At 45.9% G+C, this 14,994-nt stretch overlaps 3 protein-coding genes across 3 annotated transcripts; 2 read left to right on the top strand and 1 right to left on the bottom strand.

Annotated features, from left to right (window-relative positions):
* Positions 1–373: 373 nt before the first annotated feature.
* EYB26_009663 (uncharacterized protein) lies at positions 374–3,481 on the top strand (the record flags this gene model as incomplete). The annotated part of the gene is made up of 3 exons (XM_054268910.1): positions 374–925; positions 993–1,133; positions 1,184–3,481. The coding sequence occupies 3 exons, from the start codon at positions 374–376 to the stop codon at positions 3,479–3,481; spliced, it is 2,991 nt and encodes a 996-aa protein (XP_054124885.1).
* A 167-nt stretch (positions 3,482–3,648) lies between these two features.
* Positions 3,649–4,422, bottom strand: EYB26_009664 (uncharacterized protein; the record flags this gene model as incomplete). Its single annotated transcript, XM_054268911.1, has 2 exons — positions 3,649–4,048; positions 4,124–4,422. The coding sequence occupies 2 exons, from the start codon at positions 4,420–4,422 to the stop codon at positions 3,649–3,651; spliced, it is 699 nt and encodes a 232-aa protein (XP_054124886.1).
* A 2,170-nt stretch (positions 4,423–6,592) lies between these two features.
* Positions 6,593–8,839, top strand: EYB26_009665 (uncharacterized protein; the record flags this gene model as incomplete). The annotated part of the gene is made up of 3 exons (XM_054268912.1): positions 6,593–6,916; positions 6,979–8,744; positions 8,821–8,839. The coding sequence occupies 3 exons, from the start codon at positions 6,593–6,595 to the stop codon at positions 8,837–8,839; spliced, it is 2,109 nt and encodes a 702-aa protein (XP_054124887.1).
* Between the last annotated feature and the right edge of the window lie 6,155 nt (positions 8,840–14,994).

The following is a 14,994-nucleotide window of genomic DNA, read 5'->3' on the forward strand; positions in this document are numbered from 1 at the left end:
CAGAGCCGCATGCCTATGTCTATTATGATAATGTAATACAAACCATTTCTAAGTTATTCTGAATCTTGGATCTAGAATTTAGTCAAGTTGAGTGCGGAATGGCGCTAACCGTTTCGGGCCGGAGATGAGTCTTCTCCGCAGCTTCCAAGCTCTTGTGTGCCGCAAAAACTCTCTATCTTCATTTATCAAACTGCCATTCAATTCAATCTTTTATGGCACTTCTTGATTAATCAACTATGAAGTGATTTATCACTGGGCTCAAGTATCTCGACATGAAGTGAAGCAATAATTGTCGTGCGTCATACCACGATTACTTGCCTGTTTATCGACGACGGCTTTTCAAGATACTGAACTGTATATATACATCGCGACCATGATGCTCTCAGCGAGGAGATGCCTTTATAGGCACAGCCTCCGAGGCTCTATACTAAATACGAACCGTCCCGATACACGATCGAAACTCGTCATAATTCCTTCCCAATTACTGTTCTCAAGACCAGCCTCCACGTCGACTCCACCACCCCGACGAAACATCCGCGCAATCGACCAAAAATGGCAGACACGATGGGCAGAAGAAGACCGAATCAAATTAGAACAAGTCGCAAATGGTCAATTACCATCCTCGGGCGTGGAGTCATCCCAAAACGACCGCCCAAAATCATACATTTTGTCCATGTTCCCTTACCCCTCCGGAACAATGCATATGGGCCACTTGCGCGTATATACCATATCCGATGTGTTGTCCCGGTTTTATAAAATGCGTGGACATGATGTTTTGCATCCAATTGGATGGGATGCGTTTGGATTACCGGCTGAGAATGCCGCGATTGAGAGGGGGGTTCAGCCGGCTGAGTGGACGGTGCAGAATATTGAGAGAATGAAGGTTCAATTAAGAAGTTTTGGGCCAGGGTTTGATTGGGAGAGGGTATGTCCGACGAAGTACCCTTCCTGAATTCGAACATTGTAGGTGTGGCTGCTAATGGGTTGGTCAGGAATTGATGACGTGCTCTCCGGAGTTTTATAAGCATACTCAACGGATCTTTTTGATGCTGTATGAGAAAGGATTGGCATATCAGGCTGAAGCTCTGGTTAATTATGATCCGGTGGATAAGACTGTGCTGGCTAATGAGCAGGTATGGCTGCCTTTTCTATCAAGTAATGAGACTTCTCTGACTCATTCCAGGTCGATGCCAATGGCTTCTCATGGCGATCAGGAGCCAAAGTTGAGCAACTTAAATTGAAGCAATGGTTCTTCCGCATTACAGCCTTCAAAGAGGAGCTACTCAAAGATCTCGACTCTCTCTCTGGCGGCTGGCCAGAACGTGTTCTGTCTATGCAACGAAACTGGCTGGGGAAGTCCGATGGCGCAAAAATCAAGTTTGCAGTCACCTCCAAACATAGCGACAATCGAGATGTTGAAGTATTTACGACTCGGCCAGATACAATGTATGGGGTGGAATACATTGCACTATCATTGGATCATCCTCTGGTTCAAGAGACAACCAAGTCGGATCCTGGTCTCAAAGCTTTCCTTGAGGAGACCGCATCTCTACCGGCAGACTCGAAGGTAGGCTATCGCTTGAAAGATGTCTACGCCTCAAACCCATTGCAAGTCATCGACAAGGAAAGTCCACATATTTCGAGAGAGCTACCCGTATTCGTGGCTCCTTATGTCTTGAGCAGCTACGGAGAGGGAGCCGTCATGGGCGTCCCAGGGCATGATACTAGAGACCTAGCTTTCTTCAAAGAAAATTTACAACCAGAATTCATTCCAGTCGTTATTCAACCAGAACCCTCGGTTCAAGAAGATTCGGCCCTTGTTTTAGCACACGATGCAAAAGCTTTCACAAACGAAGGTTACCTGACATCTCGATGCTGGAAATATCAAGGTCTCAGTTCAAAGGAAGCTGCAAAACAAATCATAACTGACCTTGAGAAAATCGGCCGAGGCGAAACAGCAGAGTCCTGGAGACTGCGCGATTGGCTAATCAGTCGACAGCGTTATTGGGGCACCCCTATTCCCATGATACACTGCACAAACTGCGGTCCAGTACCCGTCCCAGTCGATCAGTTACCCGTCAAACTGCCCGAAATTGGAGGTGAATGGTTCAAAGCCCAAAAGGGAAATCCACTCGAGTCTGCTGCAGATGACTGGTTGCACACGGAATGCCCAAAATGTCATGGGCCTGCAAAACGAGATACAGATACCATGGATACCTTTGTGGATTCGTCGTGGTATTACATGCGTTACTTAGACCCTAAGAACCATAATGAGCCATTCTCGCCTGCTGTCGCTCGCCCGGTTGATATTTACATAGGTGGTGTTGAACACGCTATTCTTCACCTTCTTTACGCGAGATTTATATACAAGTTTTTGACACAAACCAAGCTCTTCCCAGAATTGGCGCATACTCAACCCAGCCCAGCGGCGCCAGCTGTATCCGAACCATTCCGGACCCTGTTATCGCAAGGCATGGTTCATGGGAGAACATACTCCGAGCCATCCACAGGCCGGTTCTTACTCCCACATGAGCTTGATTTGACCGATAAAAAGAACCCACTCATCAAGGGTACAACCGTACGCCCGAATATCTCATACGAGAAAATGTCGAAGAGTAAACACAACGGCGTCGATCCTATGATTTGCGTGGAAAAGTACGGAGCAGACACGACGCGTGCACACGTCCTCTTTTCGGCACCGATTGCTGAAGTTCTTGAATGGGATGAAACGAAGATTGTGGGAATTGAACGATGGTTCGTTCGGTTGTGGAAGCTGGTGTTGGATGCTACCACAGCGCTGTCTTCTGCGCCGCAAGGAAAACTGAATCTGTCGGTGGAGGATATTCAGCAAAAGCCACACGCATTCCTGAAAGTGCCGAATCTCACCAATCTTCCCGACGCGGATATTGATGGCTTGCTCGCTACGCACGAAACCATCGTTTTGGTGACAAATTGCATCGAGAAGAACCCCTATGCCTTGAACACGGTCATATCCGATCTGACCAAATTGACAAACACGCTTTCCTCCAACCGACCAACCAACCCCGAAATCTTGTATACATGCATCTCTTCTCTTCTTCGATTGTTGGCACCGATTGCCCCAGCTCTCACATCCGAGGCTTGGGAAATCCTGCACTCGGAACTACTCCAAGACGCAGAAGCTATAAACATGGCAACAACAACCTGGCCAACGCCCATTCTCACGGACACCGAAGCAAACGCCCTCCGCTCTCGTGGTGGGCAAAACGTTGGCGTCCAAATCAACGGGAAACTACGTTTTAACGTGACTATTCCGCGATTAATGTCCGGCGCTACCACGGCGCCATCATCAGAGACACAAATCGATGAAAAGATGTGGATAGTAGATCAGATCTTGGCGACGGATGAAGGGAAAACGTGGCTTAGAGAGAAACATGATTGGGAGAAGAGGAAGAGGGTTATTGTTGTTCCTGGGGGAAGGGTTGTGAACATTGTATTCTAAACATCTCTCTACTTATAATGGAAGATGATGGGTTGTATGATAGTGTACTATAGGTATTTGGACATACTAACTGATCTTAGTCGCCAACTGCTTTGAACTGACCCAGTACACATAGCCGGTGCCCTCCCCCCTACTGCCCCTTCCCCAAGTAGGTAACCATGGTCTCATTAATTACTAACAGCATACGAAGCAGAACCGCTTCCACCCCAGCCCTCAACAGCAATAACCTGGAAATTCATTGCGCCCAAGTTCATTCCGAGCTTAGCCCAAGCATTGAAATGATTCTGCACGGTGACTGTGCCCTGCGTCCGCGGCGACTGGCGCACAGAAATATACTGATTGAACGTCGATGTACCCTGGATTGAAGGCTGGTTGTACCGGGTATTCTCCCAGATCACGTAGTTACCGCCATCGCTGTAGACGGTACCCTTTTGTGTGCCAAAGCTGGGCTGGTTGTGGTAGTCTTCAATAATGTAGTATTCTACAAGGGGGTTGGTGGTCCAGCCGTAGACGGAGAGGAGGCCAGTACCGCTGGAGACGGAGAATTGACCGCCGAAGTTGACGGGGCTTTTTTTTGTTTATTGATGTTAGACAGTGGACTATACTGGTAGATGAGGGAAATTAGAGGATAACAAGGCTCACCTGTTGGAACCAGGGTTCCAGCCAACGCCAACAACGAAATCGTTCTGGGTGTTCCAGTTGACCTGGAAACCGGTGCTGGAGTGGTAGTAATTCACCGTTCCACCAGTGGTATAATCCTGGTTATAGTTGATTCCGGCTCGGCGAACCAAGGAGGTGGTGTTTGTTGTATCGAGGACGAAGTTTGAAGGGCCACGGCTGAGGAGGTCAAGGACATTATCGTCCTTGACCAGCTCTGTCGGGGCAGCGAGTGCGCCGACAATTGCTGTGAAGGCAACGAGTAGACTTGAGAAGGCAACCATTTTCTTTTTTGCTATGTCTGCAAATATTGAAGTGGGTTTTCAGTGGTTTTAGAGTTGATGATGATGATGAGGGGATGAACTTCAGATTTCACAGCTGCTGTCGCCGGGTTTTTATATTCATCTCCAGACAAGCAGAAGCTCCTCTATATCCTATATCCTGGGGTCGCCAGTCTACCCCATGTTTCATAGAAACAAAAACAACCGGACCAAAGGTAGAAACAACCAATGCCATATCCTAAATGACTCCATCGACAACTCATCCGGCTATTTAGAAGGTGGCTTATCCCCACGATTCTGCACGACATGCAGATCCCAAATGCCGACATTCTTCATCGAGATGCATAACTGTGCCAAATAATCCTCTGAATGGGTGACAATTCAGCCTAAGCCGACTGGGGCCAGCGATCCAATACACCCAGTAGCGGTAGTATCCTGCAACAACAATTTAGCCGGATCAATAATCAAATCTGTTTCGAGCCATCGGGAAAATGGATGAACGATCTGATTAAGCTTGTTTAATAAAAGCCTGTGACTATTGAAGAGTCCAATCCAGTGTTCGTACACGATGTTGAACGGTAGATGAGTTAAAGTTCCGGAGTGAAACAGGGGCCTTCTTCCCCGCACAAAGGAGGAAGTGAAGAAGATGAAGAAGAAGCTAACGGTATCTAGCAAGAAACCCAATGGCTATTGATCCTCTTACTACAGAGTATACATTTCCCACCCACAAAAGGTGGTTTCCGGTACCCGGTGTACACAATTGTATCAATCTCGAGCCAAAGTCCAGCTAGTTTCAGTGGGCGTGATTCCATTGACCATAGAACGAGAGCTCTCTACGTAGTATGGGTATAAGTTCTCTTCGATATAGTTCAGAATCCCCTCTGGAATAGGGAAGTACAGTTGTGAGCCAATAGTATTTACTATCCATGATTAGCTTTGCGGGTATGTACGGCCAGAATTTTCAAAGTGTATATTGAGTGAATGTAACATGAAGCTGGGGACCCAGATAGCCCGCGTGACACTCACTTAAAGCTACTGGCGCTGTATCTGTGTAGACACCGCAAGTCCCATTATCCGGAGCCATTGTCGGGTATTACGGAGATGCTGAAAGGAATTAGCCTGGAGTTTTAGCTCGCTGTTCTTTTCTCGAGGCGGTTTTTTTTGGCGATTTTATATAATTGCTGCTCCCACGTGAGGTATAGCCGGATTGATGCCGGGGGCTGCCCCAGTTCGTTTCACCAAAGATATAACTATGCATATCACGTGTCAAATGATTCTGCTTTAAATATCAAGTTCTGTATACCATAAATCAGGGACTCCCCTTGAAACTCTGATACTGAAAATGGAGTAGAAAGGACTCAGTCTTCAGCTTGTGGAACATGGTACTCTGTACAGTACTAATGTATGGTAGTCAAGTGGATCTTGAAGGGACGACCCGTTTGCGGGACTCTTGAGTTGCCGTAGTTCGTTGAACTACGGTGCTTATTAGATGGCAGGCCGCGACCTAGTTTGACAACAAACATACCTAAAGAGAAGCTACTATAGTAACTATACCTGCGGAACTCCATCCTAGTGGGTAGTAAGTAATCGAAACTGTGGATATCAACCGCACCAAGTCCGCTTCCACGCCGAAATTGCCTAAATACAGAATTCAAGGATAGAGCCTGAGGTCTTTTGAGGGATATTCACTTGCTTTCAATGGGAAGGAACTTTTCATCCCAGTCCAGTCAGTTTGTTCATTCCCCGACTGTAAAATCCCTCCTCTTAAGAGCATTGGCCAAGCCTTGGCTTGAATGGATATCTGAAGGATATACAGGTCTGGGGGACACGGAATGAGTCAAATGCAGATACTTCCGGTGACATCAATAAGCTTATAATTCAGCTTTCTTGGAGTTTACAACTCGGTTCACCTTTGCATAAATTTAGTGATAATATCAAAGGATACTGTTGTTGGAATTAGTTATCGTGTGTACCTATCGATAAGGGTTTACCAGTACATAATGTGGTAACGTTACAGCATATCGATGGTATATAATCACGTGTAGATAAGATTAGCTTCCTCAGATAGGTATAGAAAAAAGAAGCTCCAACTTTCTTCTTATTTTATTCAACGTATCTTTGAATCAGGACTCGTCCTTCCATCCATCACTCGCGCCGATACAAATCTTTGCGCATGCGAAGGTTTCTATCTCTCTCTGAGCCATGGGTTTTGCCCTTTGGTCGTAATAGCAGAGAAGTCAGGATTATTCACTCTGGACAATGTGCCGGGTCTCCACATTACCACCAGATCGTTCGAGCAGCACCTCAACGGCCGTTTCAAAGACGTCGATTTTCGTGTCAAGGGAAAAATCTCAAATCTTCTCCTATTATCGATGAATTGTCACTGTCGTCGCCGTCAATTGCTTTGGGCGCGGATTCTACGATATATGCGCTCTCTACCGCTCCCGGCAGAGCTGCGATAGCTATTATCAGGATTTCCGGTCCCGCATGTCTACAGGTATTGCCCCTTTAGTTGCTGAATTGAAAAGAAGGCGAGCCATTAATGGTATTGTTAACTAGGTATATCGAGCACTATGTCCTCGAGCACGAGACCCCAAACAGCGCATGGCGACGCTAAGAGCAATATACGACCCGACGCAAGCTCCATCGCCGAATACACTCCTCGACCCTGGAGCATTGGTTCTATACTTTCCCAGCCCTCGAACAGTTACCGGTGAAGACGTCCTCGAACTGCATGTGCACGGTGGGCCCGCAACCGTCAAAGCGGTACTTGCTGCGATTGAGAAGTGTAACGATGTTATCAAATCCGACGAAGATAATGTTTCATCATCTTTAATACGATATGCCGAACCCGGAGAATTCACGCGACGGGCTTTCATGAATGATGTGTTGGATCTACCACAAATCGAGGCACTTGGTGAAACCCTCAACGCGGAAACCGAGCAGCAGAGACGTCTGGCTGTGCGTGGCGCGAATAACACTCTTTCTGCGCGCTATGAAGATTGGCGCCAACAATTATTGTATGCCAGAGGGGAGTTAGAAGCCTTGATTGACTTTTCAGAGGATCAGCATTTTGATGAGTCACCTCAAGAACTTATAAGCTCAGTCTCCACGCAGGTGGATGTGCTTCGACAACAGATTAGGTTTCATATTCAGAATGCATCAAAGGGCGAGTTGCTCCGAAACGGAATTAAGATTGCTTTGCTGGGTGCGCCGAATGCCGGGAAGAGTTCTTTATTGAATCGTGTCGTTGGTAAAGAGGCGGCTATTGTCAGCACAGAGGAAGGGACGACACGAGACATTGTGGATGTTGGTATTGACCTTGGCGGATGGTACTGCAAGATTGGGGATATGGCCGGACTGCGGTCTTCGAAGAATAATGCAGAGAGAATTGGAGCCGTTGAACTGGAAGGCATCCGCCGTGCAAAACAGCGTGCGCTGGAATCTGACGTCGTTGTGGTAGTATTGAGCGTCCAGGAGGGCGAAGGCGCGGCGCCTGCACAGCTTGCAGTTGACCCCGAGGTCCTTGAGGCTGTGCATGCTTGTCAAGAATATGGGAAGAATATAGTGGTTGCCATCAATAAGTCTGATAGGTTGCCAGGCTCCGCCAATGCTAGGGACGAAGCGACGGGCAGTTTGGTCCAACAGGTCCAAGCTCTCTTCAAAGACGTTCCGAATAGCCGGATCTTCTCCATCTCGTGCCGGGAAGCTGAACAAAGCTCCGGTCTAGGATCAATTACAGCAGACCCTGGTAATATACAGACATTCTTACGCGGTCTGATATCAGTTTTTGAAGAGATCGCGAGACCAGAAGGTATGCAAGGAGAAAACGATATGCATGATATTTCATACTGGGAAGACTCGCTTGGAGTCACACATCGACAACAATCCAATCTAAAACAATGTCTGGAACATTTGGAGAGATTTCTCTATGAAACAAAAACGAGCGACCTGAGACAGCAACAAGAACAACCCATCAATAATGATACAACCCAATCCGTCTATAATAACCCCAGCGCCGATGCCAATCCCCAAGTTTATACCGATACCCAATTCCACGCTCATGCTGACGCTGGCACTTATGCTCATGATATTCAAACCCAAGCACAAACGCCGTCTGATGCCATCTATAATCCAGAAAAATACAGTGATAATGGAAACAAAAAAGCCGATAATAGTAATAATACAGTCATGTTCAACGCAGAACCTGAGGTGGACATCGTCACAGCCGCGGAGAATTTGCGATTTGCAGCCGAAAGTCTAGCCCAGATTACTGGGAGAGGCGGGGCAGATGTTGAGGATGTTTTGGGTGTGGTTTTTGAGAAGTATGTTTTTTTTTTCTCTTCTTCTCTCTTTTGTCGTAATTGAGCACACACAAGCTGACCATCCTCGTTGCACTAGATTCTGCGTCGGAAAGTGAAATTGAAGAAACCCAAGATCGAATATCAAAATCGCCAAAAACTAGAAAACACACGTTTCCTCGTTATGTTTGTCGTGAATCTTTTGTGTTTTTTTCATGGCAGTTGAATCAGGCTATTCATCTTGTTGCTGGTTTTCTTCAGGGCCATTGTATCCTCCTCGGCCTGAAAGCACAAACCGATACCCAGATGGGGGCGGAGTTGGCGGGTTGCTGCTGCTGGGGACGTTGTAACCTCCTCGGCCCATTGTGACTGTTGAATTGATGATTTGGTGTATATAGAATAAATCAGACTGTGGTCTGAGAGTTGGTGTGGTGTTTGGAAGATGTCGGTCTGATGCTTGAATATATAGTCGTATCAACCACAAGCAAAGAGTAACTAATGTATAGTACAGTCGTGAACAAAGAATGAAGCAAAGTCGTAAAGGAGTCCTTGATTAAAATATATATATATATATATATTACTTCTTTAAAAAATATTGTTGTGTTGTGTGAAGAAAGAAAGTTTGAATGAAACTGGGGATCAAGGACAAAGCACCAGACACCACATATTTATATACGACCCGTTCCAAACCCCATCCTCAATACACATACCACAGACCAGGACCCATCTAGTATCTGAGCTATGAATATCACTTGCAAATAAGAAATCAAGCCACAAAAGACATCCCAAAAAAGCCACTCAGCCAACCAGCCGTTGAGGATCCGGTTTCTGTCCTATGACTCAAAGTGAACAAACAACTTGCATAGCACTGCCATGACCTTTCCGGTTTGATTTGTTTTCCATACATCTGACCCAAAAAAAAAGCCCCCGAGACAAGGCGGGTTAGGCCAGGGAGTCCAGTCGTGTGTGTGTTTCGACTGCTTCGAAGCCTGGTTGCCTGGCTTGACTGCCTAGCGGGAAGTTTATGCTATGTATGTATGTATGGCTGCTAGCTATATTTTACGTATTGTTTACCCACAATTTATCCCGTCCGGACCTGAAGAACTGAAGAATTTGCGGATTGGAGGTTTCGCGTTGATTGATCAAACTGTCGCCCTGCATGAGCGCTGTGCTAAGTGCCTATTTTCTTTTCTTTTCTGGCTTTGGCGTTACTCTTGATACCGGGTTTAACTGGCTGAGTTGGTGGGTTCATAGCTGAAGGTAGCCTCAACTTCTCAAGGGAGATGGTGGGTCTAGCGGGTTGTATTGGTAATTACGGTGTATGGCGGTATTGTAAGCACATGGCATGGCATGGCATGCTTCCCAATCCCACATGTCGAAGTAAGCTACATTGTGTGTGTCAAGAGAAATGTCATTCAAGACTATCGTCAAGGTTGTACAGAAATGGAAGGCGTTGCGGACGTTACAGTGCTACACCCAAGACAAGACTGCACCAAGAATTTTGTATATCAGAATTCACGGTTGAATACATATCACAGAATAGTAATCATCTAGATTCCAAATCATAGTTAACTTGACTAACCTAACTAGTTAGTTAACTTAGTCAACTTAGTTACTTGAGAAAAACAAAACCATAATCATCAATACCTTAGTTAAGCCACAAACCAACATCCATGATTAGTCACTCAACCGTCCTCAGCCACGATGGGTACGCTGAATCCACAGTACCGGAACCAAATAGAGTCAGTCCATCGTCGTAGTACGTAAAACTCAAAAAAACGCACGTTTTCCCGTCCATAACGACGACAAACAACGATTACGGAGTACTTAGCTAAGTACGGAGTCGAGAAGAAGGTGAAAAAAAAAAAGAAGCCAGGTAACCAATCAAGAAGTCATGTTCCCGTATAAATTGATTGATGACTACGAAGTGCAGCAAAAACGGAGTACTACGTCGTTAACTGGTTTAGGACGGGATCCAGAAATTCTTTCTGGCGGTCCCACAGAGCTGGAACGTTTAGCGGCAGTACCTGAGTACGTACTCCGGAGTCCGTAGTCCGTTCCCATTGTCGATATTGTTAATAGTAGACTGGCTTGGCAGGTCCTTACGGACGAAGGCACCTGAAAGGCATGGAAATAGATGGCGTAGACCGGGTCGGACGGATGTGGACTGGAGAGAAGAGTCATTTGTTAACTACGAATGTTGGGTGAATAAATTAAAAAGTACGTATGTCGTATGACGACGGAACCAGATCTGATCAGATGTCAACTCACATAACTAGGTAACTAACTAACTAACTTAACTATCGAATCGAATTCAATTCGGCACGGGCATCCGCACCCCCGTGTCCACATCGGTATCCCGAACTCCAAATTAGACCCTTGTAAGATATCCTGTCCAATGGTGCGCGAGAGAATGGCTTTAATCGCGACGATAAACTCAAAATATTTTACGAAACTGTACATCTACGAAATCTTTAATTCTTGATGATGATGATTGTTACACATGAAACCGAACGTCCTCGCCGAAATCACCGCCCAATGTAAACTCAAATGCAAAACACAAACGCACCGTTATCAAACTCGAACTCAATTCGAATTTACTACAGCGCAAGGAATGTACATGTACAACAAAAAAAAAAAATCAAAGTAACGGCACAGCCTCGACGCCAGCGAGCGCCTATTGATTGGCTATGTTGTCTCGTGGTAAATGTCTGGGCTACGGACCGTGATCTAAATCCAAACTTTACTCCGCAGTTTATAGAACAGTCAGGTCAGCGTGCACTATTTCGGGGCGAAATCTGTTTGTGGAGCGTATTTTTGTATCGTGCGTGTGTACGTACGTACGTACATACGCACGCAGTACAGATCGAGAAAGGATCTGAAAAGGGAAATGTTCTAGAAACAGGGGCCCTGTACGGCGTCGAGCACGATAAGCCAACTACGTAGTTAATAGTACTTGATACGCAAGTCAACTTAGTTAACCCAAATGCAGCAAGATTACTCATCTGCGAGGATAACTTAGTTATCTAATTTATCATTGTGCGTTCCCACGACATACCTTGAACAGTTAATGAACGAGTACATAGCCACAAGACAATACGAGATGGGAAGGCCACATACGATCTGAATCCTATTGTGAACTATTTTGTTTTATTCTACTCGTTCTTAAATTTAAACATTTTGTGATCGAAGGACGGTCTTGTGATTCATATGAGTGAGTCATTTTTTTTTTTCGTCTTGTCCACTGGCCAGGCTTGTTTCGTTTCGTTTGGTTTGGTTGTGGCCTAGGCAGTGAGGCATCGAATTACACGGGGTGGATTTTTGATTGAACACGTATTTATTTGGTCGAGATATATTACTTCGTATAGGTTGAAACGATGCTGCCTTTTAAGATTAAGAATGAATTAATGAGACATAGAATTTCATTTGCTGGGTGTTCCTTTAAGAACAACATGTTATGTTGAAACAAATCCACGAGGCTCCCAGGCAGCGAGAACGGGTTTCGTATTACCTTTTCGCCACCCGCCAGTGTAATACTCCCCCGAAGGTACGTAGTAATATTCAGCCCTACAAGAAAGGAGTCGCCCGTACACAGAATGTATATCGTACGTATTTTACAAACCCATACATCATGCATGTGCCGGCAAACAATGGGGGGCAGACCCAGCACTCCGTAGCTTATTGTATATACGGAGTTACCGCACGATGATATTATATCTCGCAATATATCCCTGAAGGCAACGAGCGCGGCGTGGCTATACATCTAGCCAGGCAGGTACCATACCAGGCCGATGTATCCTTTGTGTGTAACGTGACACCAATCCTCTAACTACCATTACATAGTAGTTACCTAAACAATATCGACGTTTTTCGTCCGTGGGGTCCAAAGTGCTCCTAGCCACAGGGTCCATTCTATCTATGATGTCTAATGTGAGCGATTCCCGTCGAATCGCGATTGTTGAATTGGATGCGAGATGAGCGCGAGATGGGACGGGAGATCTCAGCTGAACCGTTTAAATCGTATCTTCGAGACTGGCCCAATGTGGGTTGGCCGACTCACCACAATAAATACGTACTATGGAGTATAATGTAGGTACACGATTTACGTCGCATTGCATATTAACACAGTCCCCATAATACCCCAATATGTATGAGGATACTACTAGATAGCCCTGGAGCCAAGGGGAGGATCTTAACAGCATGGTACTAAATAATGACTTCACTTGCTGGGCTTTCAGCTGTTACTACGCAACAGTGTACCTACCGTAGTGTTGTTGTTGTAGGCACTCAACCCAGCTTCTCGAGTTCCCTTAACATTTCTTGTTTATAAGGAGGACCCAGACAATTCTATCCACCAATCACCATCTCAACTCGACCTTTTCCGCATTCAAGTGTGCTGATAGGTCTGTTCAACCCCAGCTGTCACTATGCCTATATTTACGCCCTTTGGATCTTGTGTGCGTTCAGTACGTACTATGTTGAAGTATCGGTACTGTACGATACGTACTATGCCATAGTCTCCGTATCGTTGAAGTATGTACGGTAGTAAATAAAGACATGACCCGCTGTGGATGTCTGGCTCTGGAACGGACCGAGAAACTCGGAATATAAATAACCTCCAATTAAATCGGACAATTTGTCCCACTTGTTACTCTACTTCTCATCTTTAAATATTTGTACTCCGTAGCGAGAGGGTCATATGAGATCTAAATATATATGCAGATTGTATGTAGCTAACTGAATGGTATACAGACCTCCCTATCAACAATACAGAGTACGGCATACATAGACTACCGGTAGTGAGAATAAGTCCCACAAGCCATCCCGCATCAAGAAAATGCTATTCCCACATGCACTCTAGTTTTCTCAGGCGAAATCCAGAAATCAGGGTCCCTACCTCCATATGTAGCACCCTACCAGTTCGACAACCTGAACTCCTGAACCGTGCTACATCGGTTAGTCAGTACGTACTATGCAAGCGTCAAAGCACAACGACAGTCATCCCATCCCGTTCCTGCATCCCCCCCTCCCCCCTCCTCCCCCTTACCAGCTTGTTAGTCCAGCGCACCGTTTCGAGAAAAATGATTGGAGAACCTTCATAGTTTGCATACACAAAACATTTAATTTACGTATCTGCCCATGGCGAGGCTAGTGAGTGTGATATGCAAGAGAAGAATTCTAGAAAATTGCTATATTTGAATCCTGACTGGATAGCCAGATATTTGGGGACGGGATGGTAATGGTGGGGGGCCAATATATTTCAATACCCTTGGGTCGACCACTCGAGCCTCGAGGAAGAGGAGGAGGCTTGGTTTTGAGTTTTTGATGTTGTGATGTAAGCAAACCCACGTGGTTATTAATGGATCACGATCGTATTCGCAATCATTTGTCGATTGTTATTAATCCATTATGGATGGTGGATGGATGCCTAAGCTACCCCCCTCCCCCCCCTTGTTTTAAAAAGTCAGGGATATAATGGATGAGTTCGTCCGTGAAGAAAAAGAAATACATTAAAATGTTTTTGTACGTACGTAACGTACGTCCGAGTGACAGGCAGGGAGGGTATGGGGATGTCTGCATCCATGGACATGGAATGGCCATGACTACGTACTAGGACGTACATGCATACATGCAGCATGCATTCCTTCGTGCCTACATAGGTCCCGCATATGCCAGAGAAGTTTCTAGAAGCTGAACTTCTGTTTTCTGGTCGTGCAGAAGTGCTTGGAAATGGGTGACGTCTTCGCTTATCTAGGCGAAATATGGAAAATGGTATGAGATATGCATCAAATGTCTGCCCCCCCCCCCCCCCCCCCCGAAAGAAAGGATGTGTGTAGGCACCGAGTTCTCCGGAGTATGACAGGTTTGACGGCCCCGTTTCTCCGAAGAACAAACATGCATAGAAGGATACTTGCGATAAGGATGAGGACTTTGTGTGTGACCTGCGAGATACTGACGCATGCCTTGGTTTCAAGGCTACCTACGCGTCGGCATCCTTCTAGTACCTTCATGCTCTCTACAGAATCCATGTATATATGGTGGTTACACAAGCCTGGTCGCAGATTGTCAATCTCACTACACCTTCGAGAAAATACATGCACCTCTGAGTCAGTCACCATTTGTACTACATGTCCTGGTCAGCTCGGCTACGACTCCTGGATTTGGTCATGTTCAACGTGTGTACTATATTTGGTTATGTTCAGGGGCGATTTCGAAGATTGTTTGATGAGGCTCTGTGTACTGTTTGTATGCCGTGGGAGAGTAAGAATTTGGG

This window comes from Talaromyces marneffei, chromosome 8 (assembly GCF_009556855.1).
Source record: "Talaromyces marneffei chromosome 8, complete sequence".
In the NCBI taxonomy this organism is placed as follows: Eukaryota; Fungi; Ascomycota; class Eurotiomycetes; order Eurotiales; family Trichocomaceae; genus Talaromyces; species Talaromyces marneffei.